Raw genomic sequence first — 23,521 nt, forward strand, 5'->3', positions numbered from 1 at the left:
AGACACATGCTGGGAGAGACTGACTGGCCAATGAGAGCAGAGAGAACCTGGGAGCAGAGAGGACCTGGGAGCAGAGAGGACCTGGGAGAGGAGAGGACCTGGGAGCAGAGAGGACCTGGGAGCAGAGAGGACCTGGGAGCAGAGAGGACCTGGGAGAGGAGAGGACCTGGGAGAGGAGAGGACCTGGGAGCAGAGAGGACCTGGGAGCAGGGAGGACCTGGGAGCAAAGAGGAGGGAGCAGACCTGGGAGCAGAGAGGACCTGGGAGCAGAGAGGACCTGGGAGAGGAGAGGACCTGGGAGCAGCAGAGAGGACCTGGGAGCAGAGAGGACCTGGGAGAGGAGAGGACCTGGGAGCAGAGAGGACCTGGGAGCAGAGAGGACCTGGGAGAGGAGAGGACCTGGGAGCAGAGAGGACCTGGGAGCAGAGAGGACCTGGGAGAGGAGAGGACCTGGGATAAGAGAGGACCTGGGAGAGGAGAGGACCTGGGAGCAGAGAGGACCTGGGAGCAGAGAGGAACTGGGAGCAGAGAGGACCTGGGAGAGGAGAGGACCTGGGAGCAGAGAGGACCTGGGAGGAGAGAGGACCTGGGAGCAGAGAGGACCTGGGAGAGGAGAGGACCTGGGAGAGAGAGGACCTGGGAGGAGGAGAGGACCTGGGAGAGAGAGGACCTGGGAGCAGAGAGGACCTGGGAGCAGAGAGGACCTGGGAGCAGAGAGGACCTGGGAGAGGAGAGGACCTGGGAGCAGAGAGGACCTGGGAGAGGAGAGGACCTGGGAACAGAGAGGACCTGGGAGAGGAGAGGACCTGGGAGCAGAGAGGACCTGGGAGAGGAGAGGACCTGGGAGCAGAGAGGACCTGGGAGCAGAGAGGACCTGGGAGGAGAGAGGACCTGGGAGAGGAGAGGACCTGGGAGCAGAGAGGACCTGGGAGAGGGGAGGACCTGGGAGCAGAGAGGACCTGGGAGGAGAGAGGACCTGGGAGGAGAGAGGAACTGGGAGCAGAGAGGACCTGGGAGGAGAGAGGACCTGGGAGGAGAGAGGAACTGGGAGAGGAGAGGACCTGGGAGCGGAGAGGACTTGGGAGCAGAGAGGACCCTTGTAAACCCCCCACACCTACTGAATCCACTCAGCCAATCAGTACACCCCCTACGCCCCCTGAATCCAATCAGCCAATCAGTACACCCCCTACGCCCCCTGAATCCAATCAGCCAATCAGTACACCCCCATGCCCCCTGAATCCAATCAGCCAATCAGTACACCCCCTATGCCCCCTGAATCCAATCAGCCAATCAGTACACCCACCTATGCCCCCTTAATCCACTCAGCCAAACAGTACACCCCCCCACACCTACTGAATCCACTCAGCCAATCAGTACACAATATGGTCCCTCTCTTTCTAAAATTACCTGCCCATATTGTTGCAAACCCTATTACTAGCCTGTTCAACCTCTCTTTCGTGTCGTCTGAGATTCCCAAAGATTGGAAAGCAGCTGCGGTCACCCCCCTCTTCAAAGGGGAGACACTCTAGACCCAAACTGTTACAGACCTATATCCATCCTGCCCTGCCTTTCTAAGGTCTTGGAAAGCCAAGTTAACAAACAGATCACCAACCATTTTGAATCCCACCGTAACCTTCTCCACTATGCAATCTGGTTTCAGAGCTGGTCATGGGTGCACCTCAGCCCCGCTCAAGGTCCTAAACGACATCATAACCACTATCGATAAAAAATAGTACTGTGCAGCAGTCTTCATCGACCTGGCCAAGGCTTTCGACTCTGTCAATCACCACATTCTTATTGGCAGACTCGACAGCCTTGGTTTCTCAAATGACTGCCTCGCCTGGTTCACCAACTACTTCTCTGATAGAGTTCAGCGTGTCAATCAGAGGGCCTGTTGTCCGGACCTCTGGCAGTCTCTATGGGGGTACCACAGGGTTAAATTCTCGGACAGACTCTCTTCTCTGAAAACATCAATGATGTTGCTCTTGCTGCGAGTGATTCTCTGATCCACCTCTACGCAGACAACACCATTCTGTATACATCTGGCCCTTCTTTGGACACTGTGTTAACTAACCTCCAAACAAGCATCAATGCCATACAACACTCCTTCTGTGGCCTCCAACTGCTTTTAAATGCTAGTAAAACTAAATGCATGATCTTCAAACGATCGCTGCCTGCACCTGCCCGCCTGCCCAGCATCACTACTCTGTACGGTTCTGACTTAGAATATGTGGACAACTACAAATACAGTGCCTTACGAAAGTATTCGGCCCCCTTGAACTTTGCGACCTTTTGCCACATTTCAGGCTTCAAACATAAAGATATAAAACTGTATTTTTTTGTGAAGAATCAACAAGTGGGACACAATCATGAAGTGGAACGACATTTATTGGATATTTCAAACTTTTTTAACAAATCAAAAACTGAAAAATTGGGCGTGCAAAATTATTCAGCCCCTTAAGTTAATACTTTGTATCGCCACCTTTTGCTGCGATTACAGCTGTAAGTCGCTTGGGGTATGTCTCTATCAGTTTTGCACATCGAGAGACTGAAATTTTTTCCCATTCCTCCTTGCAAAACAGCTCGAGCTCAGTGAGGTTGGATGGAGAGCATTTGTGAACAGCAGTTTTCAGTTCTTTCCACAGATTCTCGATTGGATTCAGGTCTGGACTTTGACTTGGCCATTCTAACACCTGGATATGTTTATTTTTGAACCATTCCATTGTAGATTTTGCTTTATGTTTTGGATCCTTGACAGTGACAGTTTGACAGTGGGGATGGTGTGTTCAGGGTGATGAGCTGTGTTGCTTTTACGCCAAACATAACGTTTTGCATTGTTGCCAAAAAGTTCAATTTTGGTTTCATCTGACCAGAGCACCTTCTTCCACATGTTTGGTGTGTCTCCCAGGTGGCTTGTGGCAAACTTTAAATGACACTTTTTATGGATATATTTAAGAAATGGCTTTCTTCTTGCCACTCTTCCATAAAGGCCAGATTTGTGCAATATACGACTGATTGTTGTCCTATGGACAGAGTCTCCCACCTCAGCTGTAGATCTCTGCAGTTCATCCAGAGTGATCATGGGCCTCTTGGCTGCATCTCTGATCAGTCTTCTCCTTGTATGAGCTGAAAGTTTAGAGGGACGGCCAGGTCTTGGTAGATTTGCAGTGGTCTGATACTCCTTCCATTTCAATATTATCGCTTGCACAGTGCTCCTTGGGATGTTTAAAGCTTGGGAAATCTTTTTGTATCCAAATCCGGCTTTAAACTTCTTCACAACAGTATCTCGGACCTGCCTGGTGTGTTCCTTGTTCTTCACGATGCTCTCTGCGCTTTTAACGGACCTCTGAGACTATCACAGTGCAGGTGCATTTATACGGAGACTTGATTACACACAGGTGGATTGTATTTATCATCATTAGTCATTTAGGTCAACATTGGATCATTCAGAGATCCTCACTGAACTTCTGGAGAGAGTTTGCTGCACTGAAAGTAAAGGGGCTGAATAATTTTGCACGCCCAATTTTTCAGTTTTTGATTTGTTAAAAAAGTTTGAAATATCCAATAAATGTCGTTCCACTTCATGATTGTGTCCCACTTGTTGTTGATTCTTCACAAAAAAATACAGTTTTATATCTTTATGTTTGAAGCCTGAAATGTGGCAAAAGGTCGCAAAGTTCAAGGGGGCCGAATACTTTCGCAAGGCACTGTACCTAGGTGTCTGGTTAGACTGTAAACTCTCCTTCCAGACTCACATTAAGCAACTCCAATTTAAAATTAAATCTAGAATTGGCTTCCTTTATCGCAACAAAGCATCCCTCACTCATGCTGCCAAACATACCCTCGTAAAACTGACCATCCTACCGATCCTCGACTTCGGTGATGTCATATATAAAATAGCCTCCAACACTCTACTCAACAAACTGGATGCAGTCTATCAGTGCCATCCGTCACCAAAGCCCCATACACTACCCACCATTGCAACCTGTACGCTCTCATTGGTTGGTCCACGCTTCATACTCGTCGCCAAACCCACTGGCTACAGGTTATCTACAAGTCTCTGCTAGGTAAAGCCCTGCCTTATCTCAGCTCGCTGGTCACCATAGCAGCACCCACTCGTAGCACACGCTCCAGCAGGTATATCTCACTGGTCACCCCCAAAGCCAAATCCTCTTTTGGCTGCCTTTCCTTCCAGTTCTCTGCTGCCAATGACTGGAACGAAGTGCAAAAATCACTGAAGCTGGAGACACATATCTCCCTCACTAACTTTAGCACCAGCTGTCAGAGCAGCTCACAGATCACTGCACCTGTACATAGCCCATCTGGAAAGAACCCATCCAACTACCTCATTCCCATACTGTATTTATTTATTTATCTTGCTCCTTTGCACCCCAGTATCTCTACTTAAACATTCATATTCTGCACATCTATCATTCCAGTGTTTAATTGCTATATTGTAATTACTTCACCACCATGTCCTATTTATTGCCATAACTCCCATATCTTACCTCATTTGCACTGACTGAATATAGACTTGTTGTTTCTTTTGTTCTACTGTGTTATTGACTGTATGTTTGTTTATTCCATGTGTAACTCTGTGTTGTTGTTTGTGTCGCACTGCTTTGCTTTATCTTGGCCAGGTCTCAGTTGTAAATGAGAACTTGTTCTCAACTGGCCACCTGGTTAAATAAAGGTGAAATAAATAAATAAATAAAAATACACCCCCCTACGCCCTCTGAATCCAATCAGCCAATCAGCACACACCCCTACGCCCCCTGAATCCATTCAGCCAATCAGTACACCCCCCTACACCCCCTGAATCCATTCAGCCAATCAGTACAACCCCCTACCATTGTGTCATCATAATGCTTTAGCAAATGTACATTACACCAGGAGCATTGGTAGACAATGTAAGTAACTTAATGTATGTCCCTCTAACTGTCTAAATGCCTCTGCTGATCCTACAGCTGTTGTACATAGCAATCATGTGTCTATGAACCATAATTATACTGTTAACACTGAGGTGGTGTGTCCCAGTAGGAAGACCACTGAGGGGGTGTGTCCTAGTAGGAAGACCACTGTTAACACTGAGGTGGTGTGTCCTAGTAGGAAGACCACTGAGGTGGTGTGTCCTAGTAGGAAGACCACTGAGGTGGTGTGTCCTAGTAGGAAGACCACTGTTAACACTGAGGTGGTGTGTTCTATAGGAAGACCACTGTTAACACTGAGGTGGTGTGTCCTATAGGAAGACCACTGTTAACACTGAGGTGGTGTGTCCTAGTAGGAAGACCACTGTTAACACTGAGGTGGTGTGTCCTAGTAGGAAGACCACTGTTAACACTGAGGTGGTGTGTCCTATAGGAAGACCACTGTTAACACTGAGGTGGTGTGTCCTAGTAGGAAGACCACTGTTAACACTGAGGTGGTGTGTCCTAGTAGGAAGACCACTGAGGTGGTGTGTCCTAGTAGGAAGACCACTGAGGTGGTGTGTCCTAGTAGGAAGACCACTGAGGTGGTGTGTCCCAGTAGGGAGACCACTGTTAACACTGAGGTGGTGTGTTCTATAGGAAGACCACTGAGGTGGTGTGTCCTATAGGAAGACCACTATTAACACTGAGGTGGTGTGTCCTATAGGAAGACCACTGTTAACACTGAGGTGGTGTGTCCTATAGGAAGACCACTGTTAACACTGAGGTGGTGTGTCCTATAGGAAGACCACTGTTAACACTGAGGTGGTGTGTCCTAGTAGGAAGACCACTGTTAACACTGAGGAGGTGTGTCCTAGTAGGAAGACCACTGTTAACACTGAGGTGGTGTGTCCTAGTAGGAAGACCACTGTTAACACTGAGGTGGTGTGTCCTAGTAGGAAGACCACTGTTAACACTGAGGTGGTGTGTCCTAGTAGGAAGACCACTGAGGTGGTGTGTCCCAGTAGGAAGACCACTGTTAACACTGAGGTGGTGTGTCCTAGTAGGAAGACCACTGTTAACACTGAGGTGGTGTGTCCTATAGGAAGACCACTGTTAACACTGAGGTGGTGTGTCCTATAGGAAGACCACTGAGAAGGTGTGTCCTAGTAGGAAGACCACTGTTAACACTGAGGTGGTGTGTCCTAGTAGGAAGACCACTGTTAACACTGAGGTGGTGTGTCCTAGTAGGAAGACCACTGTTAACACTGAGGTGGTGTGTCCTAGTAGGAAGACCACTGTTAACACTGAGGTGGTGTGTCCTGTAGGAAGACCACTGTTAACACTGAGGTGGTGTGTCCTAGTAGGGAGACCACTGTTAACACTGAGGTGGTGTGTCCTAGTAGGAAGACCACTGAGGTGGTGTGTCCCAGTAGGAAGACCACTGTTAACACTGAGGTGGTGTGTCCCAGTAGGGAGACCACTGTTAACACTGAGGTGGTGTGTCCCAGTAGGAGACCACTGTTAACACTGAGGAGGTGTGTCCTATAGAAAGACCACTGTTAACACTGAGGAGGTGTGTCCTAGTAGGAAGACCACTGTTAACACTGAGGAGGTGTGTCCCAGTAGGAAGACCACTGTTAACACTGAGGTGGTGTGTCCTAGTAGGAAGACCACTGTTAACACTGAGGTGGTGTGTCCCAGTAGGAAGACCACTGTTAACACTGAGGAGGTGTGTCCTATAGGAAGACCACTGTTAGCACTGAGGAGGTGTGTCCTATAGGAAGACCACTGTTAGCACTGAGGAGGTGTGTCCTATAGGAAGACCACTGTTAACACTGAGGAGGTGTGTCCTATAGGAAGACCACTGTTAACACTGAGGAGGTGTGTCCTAGTAGGAAGACCACTGTTAACACTGAGGTGGTGTGTCCTAGTAGGAAGACCACTGTTAACACTGAGGTGGTGTGTCCCAGTAGGAAGACCACTGTTAACACTGAGGTGGTGTGTCCTATAGGAAGACCACTGTTAACACTGAGGTGGTGTGTCCTATAGGAAGACCACTGTTAACACTGAGGTGGTGTGTCCTAGTAGGAAGACCACTGTTAACACTGAGGAGGTGTGTCCTAGTAGGAAGACCACTGTTAACACTGAGGTGGTGTGTCCTAGTAGGAAGACCACTGTTAACACTGAGGTGGTGTGTCCTATAGGAAGACCACTGTTAACACTGAGGTGGTGTGTCCTATAGGAAGACCACTGTTAACACTGAGGTGGTGTGTCCTAGTAGGAAGACCACTGTTAACACTGAGGTGGTGTGTCCCAGTAGGAAGACCACCGTTAACACGGAGGTGGTGTGTCCTAGTAGGAAGACCACTGTTAACACTGAGGTGGTGTGTCCTATAGGAAGACCACTGACCACTGTAACACTGAGGTGGTGTGTCCTAGTAGGAAGACCACTATTAACACTGAGGTGGTGTGTCCTAGTAGGAAGACCACTGTTAACACTGAGGAGGTGTGTCCTATAGGAAGACAACTATTAACACTGAGGAGGTGTGTCCTTTTAGGAAGACCACTGTTAACACTGAGGTGGTGTGTCCTATAGGAAGACCACTGTTAACACTGAGGTGGTGTGTCCTATAGGAAGACCACTGTTAACACTGAGGTGGTGTGTCCTATAGGAAGACCACTGTTAACACTGAGGTGGTGTGTCCTATAGGAAGACCACTGTTAACACTGAGGTGGTGTGTCCTATAGGAAGACCACTGTTAACACTGAGGAGGTGTGTCTTATAGGAAGACCACTGTTAACACTGAGGTGGTGTGTCTTATAAGAAGACCACTGTGTGCAGCTCAACCTGCACTAACATAAATAACATGAAAATCTGCTAAGCTTCCCAGTAAAGCAATGAAAACAAGCAAGCATAGGGAGGTGCACAATTGGCACAGCGTCATCTGGGTTTCGCCAGGGTAGGCCGTCATTTTAAATAAGAATTGGTTCTTAACTGACTTGTTAAATAAAGGTTAAATAAAATAACAAAGTGTGTGTGTTCTGTGTTTTCCTGACATCCAGCAGCTAAACGGTGATCCGCCCTCAGCATCAACCGAACCCCACAACCCACCCATCTGCTGAGGAAACAGAAAACCATGACGACCCACCCATTTACTGAGGAAACAGCAAACCATGACGACCCACCCATCTGCTGAGGAAACAGAAAACCATGATGACCCACCCATCTGCTGAGGAAACAGAAAACCATGACGACCCACCCATTTACTGAGGAAACAGAAAACCATGACGACCCACCCATCTGCTGAGGAAACAGAAAACCATGACGACCCACCCATCTGCTGAGGAAACAGAAAACCATGATGACCCACCCATCTGCTGAGGAAACAGAAAACCATGACGACCTACCCATCTGCTGAGGAAACAGAAAAACATGACGACCCACCCATTTACTGAGGAAACAGAATACCATGACGACCCACCCATCTGCTGAGGAAACAGAAAACCATGACGACCCACCCATTTACTTAGGAAACAGAAAACCATGACGACCCACCCATTTACTGAGGAAACAGAAAACCATGACGACCCACCCATTTACAGAGGAAACAGAAAACCATGACGACCCACCCATCTGCTGAGGAAACAGAAACCATGACGACCCACCCATCTAATGAGGAAACAGAAAACCATGACGACCCACTCATACTGGCAGTTACCAGACCACCTACTGTCGTAGCTACCCTACCCCTCTCACAGTAACTACCCTACCCCTCTCACAGTAACTCCCTACCCCTCTCACAGTAACTTCCTACCCCTCTCACAGTAACTACCCTACCCCTCTCACAGTAACTACCTACCCCTCTCACAGTAACTACCCTACCCCTCTCACAGTAACTACCCTACCCCTCTCACAGTAACTCCCTACCCCTCTCACAGTAACTACCCTACCCCTCTCACAGTAACTACCCTACCCCTCTCACAGTAACTAACTACCTCTCTCACAGTTGACTCCAGAATAGCCCTCAACACAGTAACTGCCCTACCCCTCTCACAGTAACTACCTACCCCTCTCACAGTAACTACCCTACCCCTCAACACAGTAACTACCCTACCCCTCTCACAGTAACTACCCTACCTCTCTCACAGTAACTACCCTACCCCTCTCACAGTAACTACCCTACCCCTCTCACAGTAACTACCTACCCCTCTCACAGTAACTACCCTACACCTCTCACAGTAACTACCTACCCCTCAACACAGTAACTACCCTACCCCTCAACACAGTAACTACCTACCCCTCAACACAGTAACTGCCTACCCCTCAACACGGTAACTACCTACCCCTCTCACAGTAACTACCTACCCCTCTCACAGTAACTACCTACCCCTCTCACAGTAACTACCCACCCCTCTCACAGTAACTACCTACCCCTCTCACAGTAACTACCCTACCCCTCTCACAGTAACTACCCTACCCCTCTCACAGTAACTACCTACCCCTCTCACAGTAACTACCTACCCCTCTCACAGTAACTACCTACCCCTCTCACAGTAACTACCTACCCCTCTCACAGTAACTACCTACCCCTCTCACAGTAACTACCTACCCCTCTCACAGTAACTACCTACCCCTCTCACAGTAACTACCCTACCCCTCTCACAGTAACTACCTACCCCTCTCACAGTAACTACCTACCCCTCAACACAGTAACTACCTACCCCTCTCACAGTAACTACCTACCCCTCTCACAGTAACTACCTACCCCTCTCACAGTAACTACCCTACCCCTCTCACAGTAACTACCTACCCCTCTCACAGTAACTACCTACCCCTCTCACAGTAACTACCTACCCCTCTCACAGTAACTACCTACCCCTCAACACAGTAACTACCTACCCCTCTCACAGTAACTACCCTACCCCTCTCACAGTAACTACCCTACACCTCTCACAGTAACTGCCTACCCCTCTCACAGTAACTACCTACCCCTCTCACAGTAACTACCCTACCCCTCTCACAGTAACTACCTACCCTCTCACAGTAACTACCTACCCCTCTCACAGTAACTACCTACCCTCTCACAGTAACTACCAACCCCTCAACACAGTAACTACCTACCCCCCCTCACAGTAACTACCTACCCCTCTCACAGTAACTACCTACCCCTCTCACAGTAACACAGTCACAGTAACTACCCTACCCCTCTCACAGTAACTACCTACCCCTCTCACAGTAACTACCTACCCCTCTCACAGTAACTACCTACCCCTCTCACAGTAACTACCTACCCCTCTCACAGTAACTACCTACCCCTCTCACAGTAACCTACCCCTCTCACCCCTCCCCTCTCACAGTAACTACCCTACCCCTCTCACAGTAACTACCTACCCCTCTCACAGTAACTACCCTACCCCTCTCACAGTAACTACCCTACACCCTCTCACAGTAACTACCTACCCCTCTCACAGTAACTACCTACCCCTCTCACAGTAACTACCTACCCCTCTCACAGTAACTACCTACCCCTCTCACAGTAACTACCTACCCCTCTCACAGTAACTACCTACCCCTCTCACAGTAACTACCTACCCCTCTCACAGTAACTACCTACCCCTCTCACAGTAACTACCTACCCCTCTCACAGTAACTACCTACCCCTCTCACAGTTGACTCCAGAGTAGCCCTCAACACAGGAACACTGGTATTTGTCAGGTCCCGTGTTGCTGCAGGTTCCTCCGTTCAGACAGGGCTGTTTGGTCCCACAGAAGTTCAGATCTGAGAGAGGGGGAGGAGAGAGTGGGGAGAGGAGAGAGAGAGGGGAGGAGAGAGTGGGAGAGGAGAGGGAGAGAGGGGAGAGGAGAGAGAGAGGGGAGAGGGAGAGAGTGGAGAGAGAGGGGAGGAGAGAGAGGGGAGAGGAGAGAGAGAGGGGAGGGGGGGGAGGGAGAGAGTGGGGAGAGGAGAGAGAGGGGGGGGGAGAGAGATAGTGGGGGAGGGAGAGAGAGAGGGGAGGAGAGAGTGGGGAGAGGAGGGGAGGAGTGGGGAGAGAGGAGAGAGTGGGGGGAGGGGAGGAGGAGAGAGAGAGAGAGAGGAGGAGAGAGAGGAAAAGGAGGACTAGAGATAGCACTGGTGGAGGAGAGGGAGGTGGGGGAGGAGAGAGTAATGGGGAGTAGGAGAGAGAGGGGAGGTGCCAGAGAGTGGGGCCAGGAGAGTAGTGGGGGGGTGGCATTATGTAGAGAGAGTAATGGGGAGGAGGTGAGAGAGAGGGATGGATGGAGAAAGACAGAGGAAAAGAGAAGGACTAGAGATAGCACTGGTGGAAAAAGCAGCACACTTATCTTCACCATGGTGCCATTAGGTGCCATTATGAGTAATGGTGACACTATGAGTAATGGTGCCATTATGAGTAATGGTGACACTATGAGTAATGGTGCCATTATGAGTAATGGTGCCATTATGAGTAGTGGTGGCACTATGAGTAATGGTGGCATTATGTAATGGTGACACTATGAGTAATGGTGACACTATGAGTAATGGTTGCACTATGAGTAATGGTGGCATTATGTAATGGTGACACTATGAGTAATGGTGCCATTATGAGTAATGGTGGCACTATGAGTAATGGTGCCATTATGAGTAATGGTGGCACTATGAGTAATGGTGCCATTATGAGTAATGGTGCCATTATGAGTAGTGGTGGCACTATGAGTAATGGTGGCATTATGTAATGGTGACACTATGAGTAATGGTGGCATTATGACTAATGGTGGCACTATGAGTAATGGTGGCACTATGAGTAATGGTGGCACTATGAGTAATGGTGCACTATGAGTAATGGTGGCACTATGAGTAATGGTGGCACTATGAGTAATGGTGGCACTATGAGTAATGGTGGCACTATGAGTAATGGTGGCACTATGAGTAATGGTGGCACTATGAGTAAAGGTGACAAGTGAAGTATTTAAGAGAATAGTTGCATTACAACTGTACTGTAGAGAGAAAAGTGTCACTCAGTAAAACAACATTTGACAAAGAAAACATGGGAGAAAACATTGGAGGGACACTGTAAAACAGGCCGGCTATGTCTGAGGAAGGGAGGTGTATGAACAAGAGACAGCAGAGGAATAAAGTGTACCTTTGTCACAGAGATGTCCTCCCCAGTTGGTATCACACAGACACTGCCATGGTTCAACACAGGTTCCATGGATACAGCCAGGGTGAGGATTACACTGGTCACAGTACTGCCCCTGCCAGCCATACAGACACCTGGAAAACACACACATACCAGTGGTGTCACTAGGCCTTGGGGATTGAGCCCTAAACCTTTAGATCAGGTGTCCAACTCATTCCACAGAGGGCTGGGAGTGGGGCTTTTCGCACCACCCTTATACTTGATTGATTATTTAAAAGGCCACTAATTAGTAAAGAACCTCCCTCACCTGGTTGTCTAGGTCTTAATTAAAGGAAAAACCAAAAACCTGCAGACGCTAGGCCCTCTGTGGAATGCTTTTGACACCTCTTCTTTAGATGGTTTTCAGTCTCACAGGAGTTTCCATCATCATCATTATTCTGGACTGTGGACCTAGGTTCATCTTTCAAACACCCATGTGGGTTAGTATTCTCCTAAAAACCAATGAGTAAATGGGAGAGGCAGGACTTGGCCAATCTAAAATAAAACCAAGTTCGTTTTATACATGAGAGCAGTTTGGAATAAAATGATTTAATAACGTGTGTGGGACAGAAAAAGAGAAAGAGCGAGAGAGTGAAGGAGAAAACGAGCGTCAAAGTGCACACGAAAGCGCGCTTCGGTACTGTGGGGTTCTTTAATCAGTTTGTCTCAGACAGGTCGGAGCCTGTTGAGTTGTATGTAGGTTTTTGGCAATACACTGTAGATGTACAGTATGTGCTCTAGAGTCCAGATAGATAGATCTCTCAATGTTCTGATCTCTCAATGTTCTGATCTCTCAACGTTCGGATCTCTCAACGTTCGGATCTCTCAACGTTCTGATCTCTCAATGTTCTGATCTCTCAACGTGCTGATCTCTCAACGTTCGGATCTCTCAACGTTCTGATCTCTCAACGTTCTGATCTCTCAACGTTCTGATCTCTCAACGTTCGGATCTCTCAACGTTCGGATCTCTCAACGTTCTGATCTCTCAACGTTCGGATCTCTCAATGTTCTGATCTCTCAACGTTCTAATCTCACAATGGTGTAATCTCTCTACCAACATAGACAGGGCTCTAACTCCTCTAGCTCCACAATGGAATAGCGTGCAGGCCAGGCAGCAGGCTGTTAGCCAGCCTGCCAGTTTAGTGGAGTCTGCCACGAGCACAATCTGTGTAGTCAGCTCAGCTATCCCCATTGACACCGTGTCTGTGCCTCGACCTAGGTTGGGCAAAACTAAACATGGCGGTGTTCGCCTTAGCAATCTCACTAGGATAAAGACCACCTCCATTCCTGTCATTACTGAAAGAGATCGTGATACCTCACATCTTAAAATAGGGCTACTCAATGTTAGATCCCTCACTTCAAAGGCAGTTATATTCAATTAACTAATCACTGATCATAATCTTGATGTGATTGGCCTGACTGAAACATGGCTTAAGCCTGATGAATTTACTGTGTTAAATGAGGCCTCACCTCCTGGCTACACTAGTGACCATATCCCCCGTGCATCCCGCAAAGGCAGAGGTGTTGCTAACATTTACGATAGCAAATTTCAATTTACAAAAAAATATATGTTTTCGTCTTTTGAGCTTCTAGTCATGAAATCTATGCAGCCTACTCAATCACTTTTTATAGCTACTGTTTACAGGCCTCCTGGGCCATATACAGCGTTTCTCACTGAGTTCCCTGAATTCCTATCGGACCTCGTAGTCATGGCGGATAATATTCAAATTTGTGGTGATTTTAATATTCACATGGATAAGTCTACAGACCCACTCCAAAAGGCTTTCGGAGCCATCATCGACTCAGTGGGTTTTGTCCAACATGTCTCTGGACCCACTCACTGTCACAGTCATACTCTGGACCTAGTTTTGTCCCATGGAATAAATGTTGTGGATCTTAATGTTTTTCCTCATAATCCTGGACTATCGGACCACCATTTTATTATGTTTGGAATCGCAACAAATTATCTGCTCAGACCCCAACCAAGGAACATCAAAAGTCATGCTATAAATTCTCAGACAACCCAAAGATTCCTTGATGCCCTTCCAGACTCCCTCCACCTACCCAAGGACGTCAGAGGACAAAAATCAGTTAACCACCTCACTGAGGAATTCAATTTAACCTTGTGCAATACCCTAGATGCAGTTGCACCCCTAAAGACTAAAAACATTTGTCATAAGAAACTAGCTCCCTGGTACACAGAAAATACTCAAGCTCTGAAGCAAGCTTCCTGGAAATTGGAACGGAAATGGCGCCACACCAAATTGGAAGTCTTCCGACTAGCTTGGAAAGACAATACCGTGCAGTACCGATGAGCCCTCACTGCTGCTCGATCATCCTATTTTTCCAACTTAATTTAGGAAAATAAGAACAATCCGAAATGTATTTTTGATACTGTCGCAAAGCTAACTAAAAAGCAGCATTCCCCAAGAGAGGATGACTTTCACTTTAGCAGTGATAAATTCATGAACTTCTTTGAGGAAAAGATCATGATCATTAGAAAGCAAATTGCGGACTCTGCGTATTCCTCCAAAGCTCAGTTGTCCTGAGTCTGCACAACTCTCCAGGACCAAGGGTCAAGAGAGACACTGAAGTGTTTTAGTACTATATCTCTTGACACAATGATGAAAATAATCATGGCCTCTAAACCTTCAAGCTGAATACAACTAAACTACTGAAAGAGCTGCTTCCTGTGCTTGGCCATCCTATGATGAACATAATAAACAGCTCTCTATCCACCGGATGTGTACCAAACTCACTAAAAGTGGCATTAATAAAGCCTCTCTTGAAAAAGCCAAACCTTGACCCAGAAAATATAAAAAACTAATCGGCCTATATCGAATCTTCCATTCCTCTCAACATTTTTTTAAAAAGCTGTTACGCAGCAACTCACTGCCTTCCTGAAGACAAACAATGTATACGAAATGCTTCAGTCTGGATTTAGACCCCATCATAGCATTAAGACTGCACTTGTGAAGGTGGTAGATTACCTTTTAATTGTGTCAGACCGAGGCTCTGCATCTGTCCTCGTGCTCCTAGACCTTAGTGCTGCTTTTGATACCATCGATCACCACATTCTTATGGAGAGATTGGAAACCCAAATTGTTCTACACGGACAAGTTCTGGCCTGGTTTAGATCTTATCTGTCGGAAAGATATCAGTTTGTCTCTGTGAATGGTTTGTCCTGCTGCAAACGTTCTACTTTTAAACAAAACAGAGATGCTTGTTCTAGGACCCAAGAAACAAAGCGATCTTCTGTTGAATCTGACAATTAATCTTAATGGTTGTACAGTCGTCTCAAATAAAACTGTGAAGGACCTCGGCGTTACTCTGGACCCTGATCTCTCTTTTGACGAATATATCAAGACTGTTTCAAGGACAGCTTTTTTCCATCTACGTAACATTGCAAAAATCAGAAACGTTCTGTCCAAACATGACGCAGAAAAAATTATCCATGCTTTTGTCACTTCTAGGTTAGACTACAGCAATGCTCTACATTCCAGCTACCCGGATAAAGCACTAAATAAACTTCAGTTAGTGCTAAATACGGCTGCTAGAATCCTGACTAGAACCAAAAAATGTGATCATATTACTCCAGTGCTAGCCTCCCGACACTGGCTTCCTTTTAAGGCAAGGGCTGATTTCGAGGTTTTACTGCTAACCTACAAAGCATTACATGGGCTTGCTCCTACCTATCTTTCCGATTTGGTCCTGCTACGGTCACAAGACACAGGCCTCCTAAGTGTCCCTAGAATTTCTAAGCAAACAGCTGGAGGCAGGGCTTTCTCCTATAGAGCTCCATTTTTATGGAATGGTCTGCCTACCCATGTGAGAGACGCAGACTCTCTCAACCTTTAAGTCTTTACTGAAGATTAATCTCTTCAGTAGGTCATATGATTGAGTGTAGTCTGGCCCAGGAGTGGGAAGGTGAACGGAAAGGCTCTGGAGCAACGAACCGCCTTTGCTGTCTCTGCCTGGCCGGTTCCCCTCTTTCCACTGGGATTCCCTGCCTCTAACCCTATTACAGGGGTTGAGTCACTGGCTTACTGGGGCTCTCTCATGCCGTCCCTGGAAGGGGTGCATCACCTGAGAGGGTTGAGTCACTGATGTGATCTTCCTGTCTGGGTTGGCGCCCCCCCTTGTGTTGTGCCGTGGCGGAGATCCTTGTGGGCTATACTCGGCCTTATCTCAGGATGGTAAGTTGGTGGTTGAAGATATCCCTCTAGTGGTGTGGGCGCTGTGCTTTGGCAAAGTGGGTGGGGTTATATCCTGCCTGTTTGGCCTTGTCCGGGGGTATCATCGGATGGGGCCACAGTGTCTCCTGACTCCTCCTGTCCTCCTCCTGGGGAGCTAGGGTCAGTCTGTTATATCTGGAGTACTTCTCCTGTCTTATCCGGTGTCCTGTTTGAATATAAGTATGCTCTCTCTAATTCTCTCTTTCTCTCTCTCGGGGGACCTGAGCCCTAAGACCATGCCTCAGGACTACCTGGCAGGATGACTCCTTGCTGTCCCCAATCCACCAGGGCCTTGCTGCTACTGCAGTTTCAACTGTTCTGCCTGCGGCTATGGAACCCTGATCTGTTCACCTGTCCCTGACCTGCTGTTTTCAACTCTCTAGAGACAGCAGGAGAGGTAGAGCTACTCTTAATGATCGGCTATGAAAAGCCAACTGACATTTACTCCTGAGGTGCTGACTTGCAGCTCCCTCGACAACTACTGTGATTATTATTATTTGACCATGCTGGTCATTTATGAACATTTGAACATCTTGGCCATGTTCTGTTATAATCTCCACCCAGCACAGCCAGAAGAGGACTGGCCACCCCTCATAGACTGGTTCCTCTCTAGGTTTCTGCCTAGGTTTTGGCCTTTCTAGGGAGTTTTTCCTAGCCACCGTGCTTCTACACCTGCATTGCTTGCTGTTTGAGGTTTTAGGATGGGTTTCTGTACAGCACTTTGAGATATCAGCTGATGTAAGAAGGGCTATATAAATACATTTGATCTCTCAACGTTCTAATCTCTCAACGTTCTAATCTCTCAACGTTCTAATCTCCCAACGTTCTAATCTCCCAACGTTCTAATCTCTCAACGTTCTAATCTCTCAACGTTCTAATCTCTCAACGTTCTAATCTCTCAATGTTCTGATCTCTTAATGTTCATCTCAAAGTGCACCAAATTATTTTCTTTTTTTCCCCAGGGGAAGGCTTTGGGCTAAGCCCCCAATATCTTCAAATCTTAGAAACACCCGACACACACACAAACAAGAAGTAAGACACCCGAGACACACACAGGTAGTAAGGTATCTAAATCTCTTTCTCTCTCTCTCTGTGTGTGTGGTGTGTATATCCGACACACAAAAAAATCAACTGAAATACCTTATTTACATAAGTATTCAACCCTTCGCTATGAGACTTGAAATTAAGCTCAGGTGTATCCTATTTCCATTGTTGAGATGTTTCTACAACTTGATTGGAGTCCACATGTGGTAAATTTAATTAATTGGACATGATTTGGAAAGGCACACACTTGTCTGTATAAGATCCCACAGTTGACAGTGCATGTCAGAGCAAAAACCAAGCCATGAGGTCAAAGGAATTGTCTGTAGAGCTCCGAGACAGGATTGTGTCGAGGCAACAGATCTGGGGAGGGTTCCAATAAATGTCTGCAGCATTGAAGGTCCCCAGGAACACAGTGGCCTCCATCATTATAAACGGAAGAAGTTTGGAACGACCAACACTCTTCCTAGAGCTGGCCGCCCGGCCAAACTGAGCAATCGGGGGAGAAGGGACTTGGTCAGGGAGGTGACCAAGAACCTGATGGTAACTCTGACATAGCTCCAGAGTTCCTCTGTGGATATGGGAGAACCTTCCAGAAGGACAACCATCTCTGCAGCACACCACCAATCAGGCCTTTATGGTAGAGTGGCCAGACGGAAGCCAATGCTCAGTAAAAAGCACATGACAGCCCGTTTGGAGTTTGACAAAAGGCATTTAAAGACTCTGACTATGAGAAACAAGATTCTCTGGGCTGATGAAACCAAGATTGAACTCTTTGGCCTGAATGCCAAGTGTCATGTCTGGAGGAAACCTGGCACCATCCCTACGGTGAAGCATGGTGGTGGCAGCATCATGCTGTGGGGATGATTTTCAGTTGCAGGGACTGGGAGAGTAGTCAGGATTGAGGCAAAAATGAACAGAGCAAAGTACAGAGAGATCCTTGATGAAAACCTGCCCCAGAGTTCTCAGGACCTCAGACTGCGGTTCACCGTCCAACAGGACAATGACCCTAAGCACACAGGGCAGCAGTTAGCCTAGTGGTTAGAGCGTTGGACTTGTAACCGAAAGGTTGCAAGATCAAAGTCCCGAGCTGACAAGGTAATGAGTGGCTTCAGGATATCATTGAGTGGCCCAGACTCATGAAGCTTGTTGAGAGAATACCAAGAATGTGCAAATCTGTCATCAAGGCTGGCTACATTGAAAAATCTCAAATACAAAATATATTTTGATTTGTTTAACACTTTTTTGATTACTACATGATTCCATATAAGTGTAATTTCATAGTTTTGATGTCTTCATTATTTCTAATGGTTTGTAAATGTGATATTTCTGTTTTATTTTTAATAAATTAAAAACCTGTTTTTGCTTTGTCATCATTGGGTATTGTGTGTAAATTGATGAGAATTTGTTTGAGAATAATGCTGTGACCTAACAAAATGTGAAAAAAGTCAAGGGGTCTGAATACTTTCCCATGGCACTCTACACACACACACACACATTTAGCAATGATGTTTGTGTCAGAGCATTTTCAACAATGCGTGGGAAACACAGAAGTATTTAGTGTGAACCAACACAAAACCAAAATTACAGCTGGTTCCCAAGGGGACCGTTAGCAAGGCTAAAATTAGCATTATGTGGACAGACTGTCTCTCCGTCTCTCCGTCTGTCCTCACGACACAGACATGGTTTGGCAGTAGTAAGACTACCCTTCTGTGGTAGGACCATCACTCTGCCTGCTCACCCTTTACACTACGCCGATGTCGTTGTTCTTAGCAATAGATAGTACATCATAGAGCAGGGCTCGTCAACCCTGTTCCTGGAGAGATACCCTCCTGTAGGTTTTAACTCCAACCCTGTTCCTGGAGAGAGACCCTCCTGTAGATTTTAACTCCAACCCTGTTCCTGGAGAGAGACCCTCCTGGAGGTTTTAACTCCAACCCTGTTCCTGGAGAGAGACCCTCCTGTAGATTTTAACTCCAACCCTGTTCCTGGAGAGAGACCCTCCTGGAGGTTTTAACTCCAACCCTGTCCCTGGAGAGATACCCTCCTGTAGGTTTTAACTCCAACCCTGTTCCTGGAGAAATACCCTCCTGCAGGTTTTAACTCCAACCCTGTTCCTGGAGAGATACCCTCCTGTAGGTTTTAACTCTAACCCTGTCCCTGGAGAGATACCCTCCTGTAGGTTTTAACTCCAACCCTGTTCCTGGAGAGATACCCTCCTGTAGGTTTTAACTCTAACCCTGTCCATGGAGAGATACCCTCCTGTAGATTTTAACTCCAACCCTGTTCCTGGAGAGAAACCCTCCTGTATAGGTTTTTAACTCCAACCCTGTTCCTGTAGAGATACCCTCCTGGAGGTTTTCACTCCAACCCTAATCTAGCACACCTGATTCTAATAATTACCTGGTTGATAAACTTGAGAGAAAACTCACAGGAGGGCAGTTCTCCAGGAACAGGGTTGGAGAACCCGGTCATAGATGAATACCAGCCATACATGACAGCACACAATGAACCAAAAAAGGGGCAAAGTGCCTTGACTTTCATCAGTAACAACAAACAGACAGAAAAATATGCACATATAATAACATACGCACTACACACACACTGATTTTGTGTTGTAGATATGTGGTAATACAGTAGTGGCAATACAGTAGTGGCATGAGGGCACACAGTTAATCTGTTGTGAAGTCTGTTGTATTTAAAATTGTAGAACTGCCTTAATTTTGCCGGACCCCAGGAAGAGTAGCTGCTGGAATCCATAATAAATACAAATACAAATCACTGTTCGTAATGGCAGTAGCTGTAATCTCCAATACATCACTGTTCGTAATGGCAGTAGCTGTAATCTCCAATACATCACTGTTCTTAATGGCAGTAGCTGTAATCTCCAATACATCACTGTTCGTAATGGCAGTAGCTGTAATCTCCAATACATCACTGTTCGTAATGGCAGTAGCTGTAATCTCCAATACATCACTGTTCATAATGGCAGTAGTTGTAATCTCCAATACATCACTGTTCGTAATGGCAGTAGCTGTAATCTCCAATACATCACTGTTCGTAATGGCAGTAGCTGTAATCTCCAATACATCACTGTTCATAATGGCAGTAGCTGTAATCTCCAATACATCACTGTTCGTAATGGCAGTAGCTGTAATCTCCAATACATCACTGTTCTTAATGGCAGTAGCTGTAATCTCAATACATCACTGTTCGTAATGGCAGTAGCTGTAATCTCCAATACATCACTGTTCGTAATGGCAGTAGCTGTAATCTCCAATACATCACTGTTCGTAATGGCAGTAGCTGTAATCTCCAATACATCACAGTTCATAATGGCAGTAGCTGTAATCTCCAATAAATCACGATAATAAATAATAAACCCCCGGAAGAGGAGCTGATGCCTTGGCAGGGGGGGATCCATAATAAACCCTAGGAAGAGTAGCTGCTGCCTTGGCAGGAACTAATGGGGATCCATAATAAACCCCAGGAAGAGTAGCTGCTGCCTTGACAGGAACTAATGGGGATCCATAATAAACACCAGGAAGAGTAGCTGCTGCCTTGACAGGAACTAATGGGGTTCCATATTAAACAACAGGAAGAGTATCTGCTGCCTTGGCAGGAACTAACGGGGATCCATAATAAACCCCAGGAAGAGTAGCTGCTGCCTTGACAGGAACTAATGGGGATCCATAATAAACCCCAGGAAGAGTAGCTGCTGCCTTGGCAGGAACTAATGGGGATCCATAATAAACCCCGGGAAGAGTAGCTGCTGCCTTGGCAGGAACTAATGGGGATCCATAATAAACCCCAGGAAGAGTAGCTGCTGCCTTGGCAGGAACTAATGGGGATCCATAATAAACCCCAGGAAGAGTAGCTGGTGCCTCGGCAGGAACTAATGGGGATCCATAATAAACCCCAGGAAGAGTAGCTGCTGCCTTGGCAGGAACTAATGGGGATCCATAATAAACCCCAGGAAGAGTAGCTGCTGCCTTGGCAGGAACTAATGGGGATCCATAATAAACCCCAGGAAGAGTAGCTGCTGCCTTGGCAGGAACTAATGGGGATCCATAATAATCACCAGGAAGAGTAGCTGCTGCCTCGGCAGGAACTAATGGGGATCCATAATAAACCCCAGGAAGAGTATCTGCTGCCTTGGCAGGAACTAATGGGGATCCATAATAAACCTCAGGAAGAGGAGCTGCTGCCTTGGCAGGAACTAATGGGGATCCATAATAAACCCCAGGAAGAGGAGCTGCTGCCTTGGCAGGAACTAATGGGGATCCATAATAAACCCCAGGAAGAGTAGTTGCTGACTTGGCAGGAACTAATGGGGATCCATAATAAACCCCAGGAAGAGTAGCTGGTGCCTCGGCAGGAACTAATGGGGATCCATAATAAACCCCAGGAAGAGTAGCTGCTGCCTTGGCAGGAACTAATGGGGATCCATAATAAACCCCAGGAAGAGTAGCTGCTGCCTTGGAAGGAACTGCCTTGGCAAACTAATGGGGATCCATAATAAACCCCAGGAAGAGTAGTTGCTGACATGGCAGGAACTAATGGGGATCCATAATAAACCCCATGAAGTGTAGCTGCTGCCTTGGCAGGAACTAATGGGGATCCATAATAAACCCCAGGAAGAGTAGCTGCTGCCTTGGCAGGAACTAATGGGGATCCATAATAAACCTCAGGAAGAGGAGATGCTGCCTTGGCAGGAACTAATGGGGATCCATAATAAACCCCAGGAAGAGGAGCTGCTGCCTTGGCATGAACTAATGGGGATCCATAATAAACCCCAGGAAGAGTAGTTGCTGACATGGCAGGAACTAATGGGGATCCATAATAAACCCCATGAAGTGTAGCTGCTGCCTTGGCAGGAACTAATGGGGATCCATAATAAACCCCAGGAAGAGTAGCTGCTGCCTTGACAGGAACTAATGGGGATCCATAATAAACACCAGGAAGAGTAGCTGCTGCCTTGACAGGAACTAATGGGGTTCCATATTAAACAACAGGAAGAGTATCTGCTGCCTTGGCAGGAACTAACGGGGATCCATAATAAACCCCAGGAAGAGTAGCTGCTGCCTTGACAGGAACTAATGGGGATCCATAATAAACCCCAGGAAGAGTAGCTGCTGCCTTGGCAGGAACTAATGGGGATCCATAATAAACCCCAGGAAGAGTAGCTGCTGCCTTGGCAGGAACTAATGGGGATCCATAATAAACCCCAGGAAGAGTAGCTGCTGCCTTGGCAGGAACTAATGGGGATCCATAATAAACCCCAGGAAGAGTAGCTGGTGCCTCGGCAGGAACTAATGGGGATCCATAATAAACCCCAGGAAGAGTAGCTGCTGCCTTGGCAGGAACTAATGGGGATCCATAATAAACCCCAGGAAGAGTAGCTGCTGCCTTGGCAGGAACTAATGGGGATCCATAATAAACCCCAGGAAGAGTAGCTGCTGCCTTGGCAGGAACTAATGGGGATCCATAATAATCACCAGGAAGAGTAGCTGCTGCCTCGGCAGGAACTAACGGGGATCCATAATAAACCTCAGGAAGAGGAGCTGCTGCCTTGGCAGGAACTAATGGGGATCCATAATAAACCCCAGGAAGAGGAGCTGCTGCCTTGGCATGAACTAATGGGGATCCATAATAAACCCCAGGAAGAGTAGTTGCTGACTTGGCAGGAACTAATGGGGATCCATAATAAACCCCAGGAAGAGTAGTTGCTGAAGAGTAGTTGCTTGGCAGGAACTAATGGGGATCCATAATAAACCCCATGAAGTGTAGCTGCTGCCTTGGCAGGAACTAATGGGGATCCATAATAAACCCCAGGAAGAGTAGCTGCTGCCTTGGCAGGATAATAAACCCCAGGACTAATGGGGATCCATAATAAACCCCAGGAAGAGTAGCTGCTGCCTTGGCAGAGTAGCTGCTGCCTTGGCAGGAACTAATGGGGATCCATAATAATCACCAGGAAGAGTAGCTGCTGCCTCGGCAGGAACTAATGGGGATCCATAATAAACCCCAGGAAGAGTATCTGCTGCCTTGGCAGGAACTAATGGGGATCCATAATAAACCTCAGGAAGAGGAGATGCTGCCTTGGCAGGAACTAATGGGGATCCATAATAAACCCCAGGAAGAGGAGCTGCTGCCTTGGCAT

At 47.1% G+C, this 23,521-nt stretch overlaps 1 protein-coding gene across 2 annotated transcripts in view; it reads right to left on the reverse strand.

Moving 5' to 3' along the window:
- Nucleotides 1-23,521, reverse strand: part of LOC112238597 (protein jagged-1b) — a 162,985-nt gene that overhangs the window by 78,015 nt on the left and 61,449 nt on the right. For both annotated transcript variants that reach the window (XM_042305797.1, XM_042305798.1), the window contains exons 6-7: nt 12,047-12,177; nt 10,570-10,689 (exon numbers count right to left, since the gene is read on the reverse strand). In XM_042305797.1, the coding sequence (XP_042161731.1) occupies nt 10,570-10,689; nt 12,047-12,177 (251 nt within the window). The remainder of the gene's footprint in view (nt 1-10,569; nt 10,690-12,046; nt 12,178-23,521) is intronic.

The sequence above is a fragment of the Oncorhynchus tshawytscha genome, linkage group LG25, assembly GCF_018296145.1.
Source record: "Oncorhynchus tshawytscha isolate Ot180627B linkage group LG25, Otsh_v2.0, whole genome shotgun sequence".
Taxonomy (NCBI): Eukaryota; Metazoa; Chordata; class Actinopteri; order Salmoniformes; family Salmonidae; genus Oncorhynchus; species Oncorhynchus tshawytscha.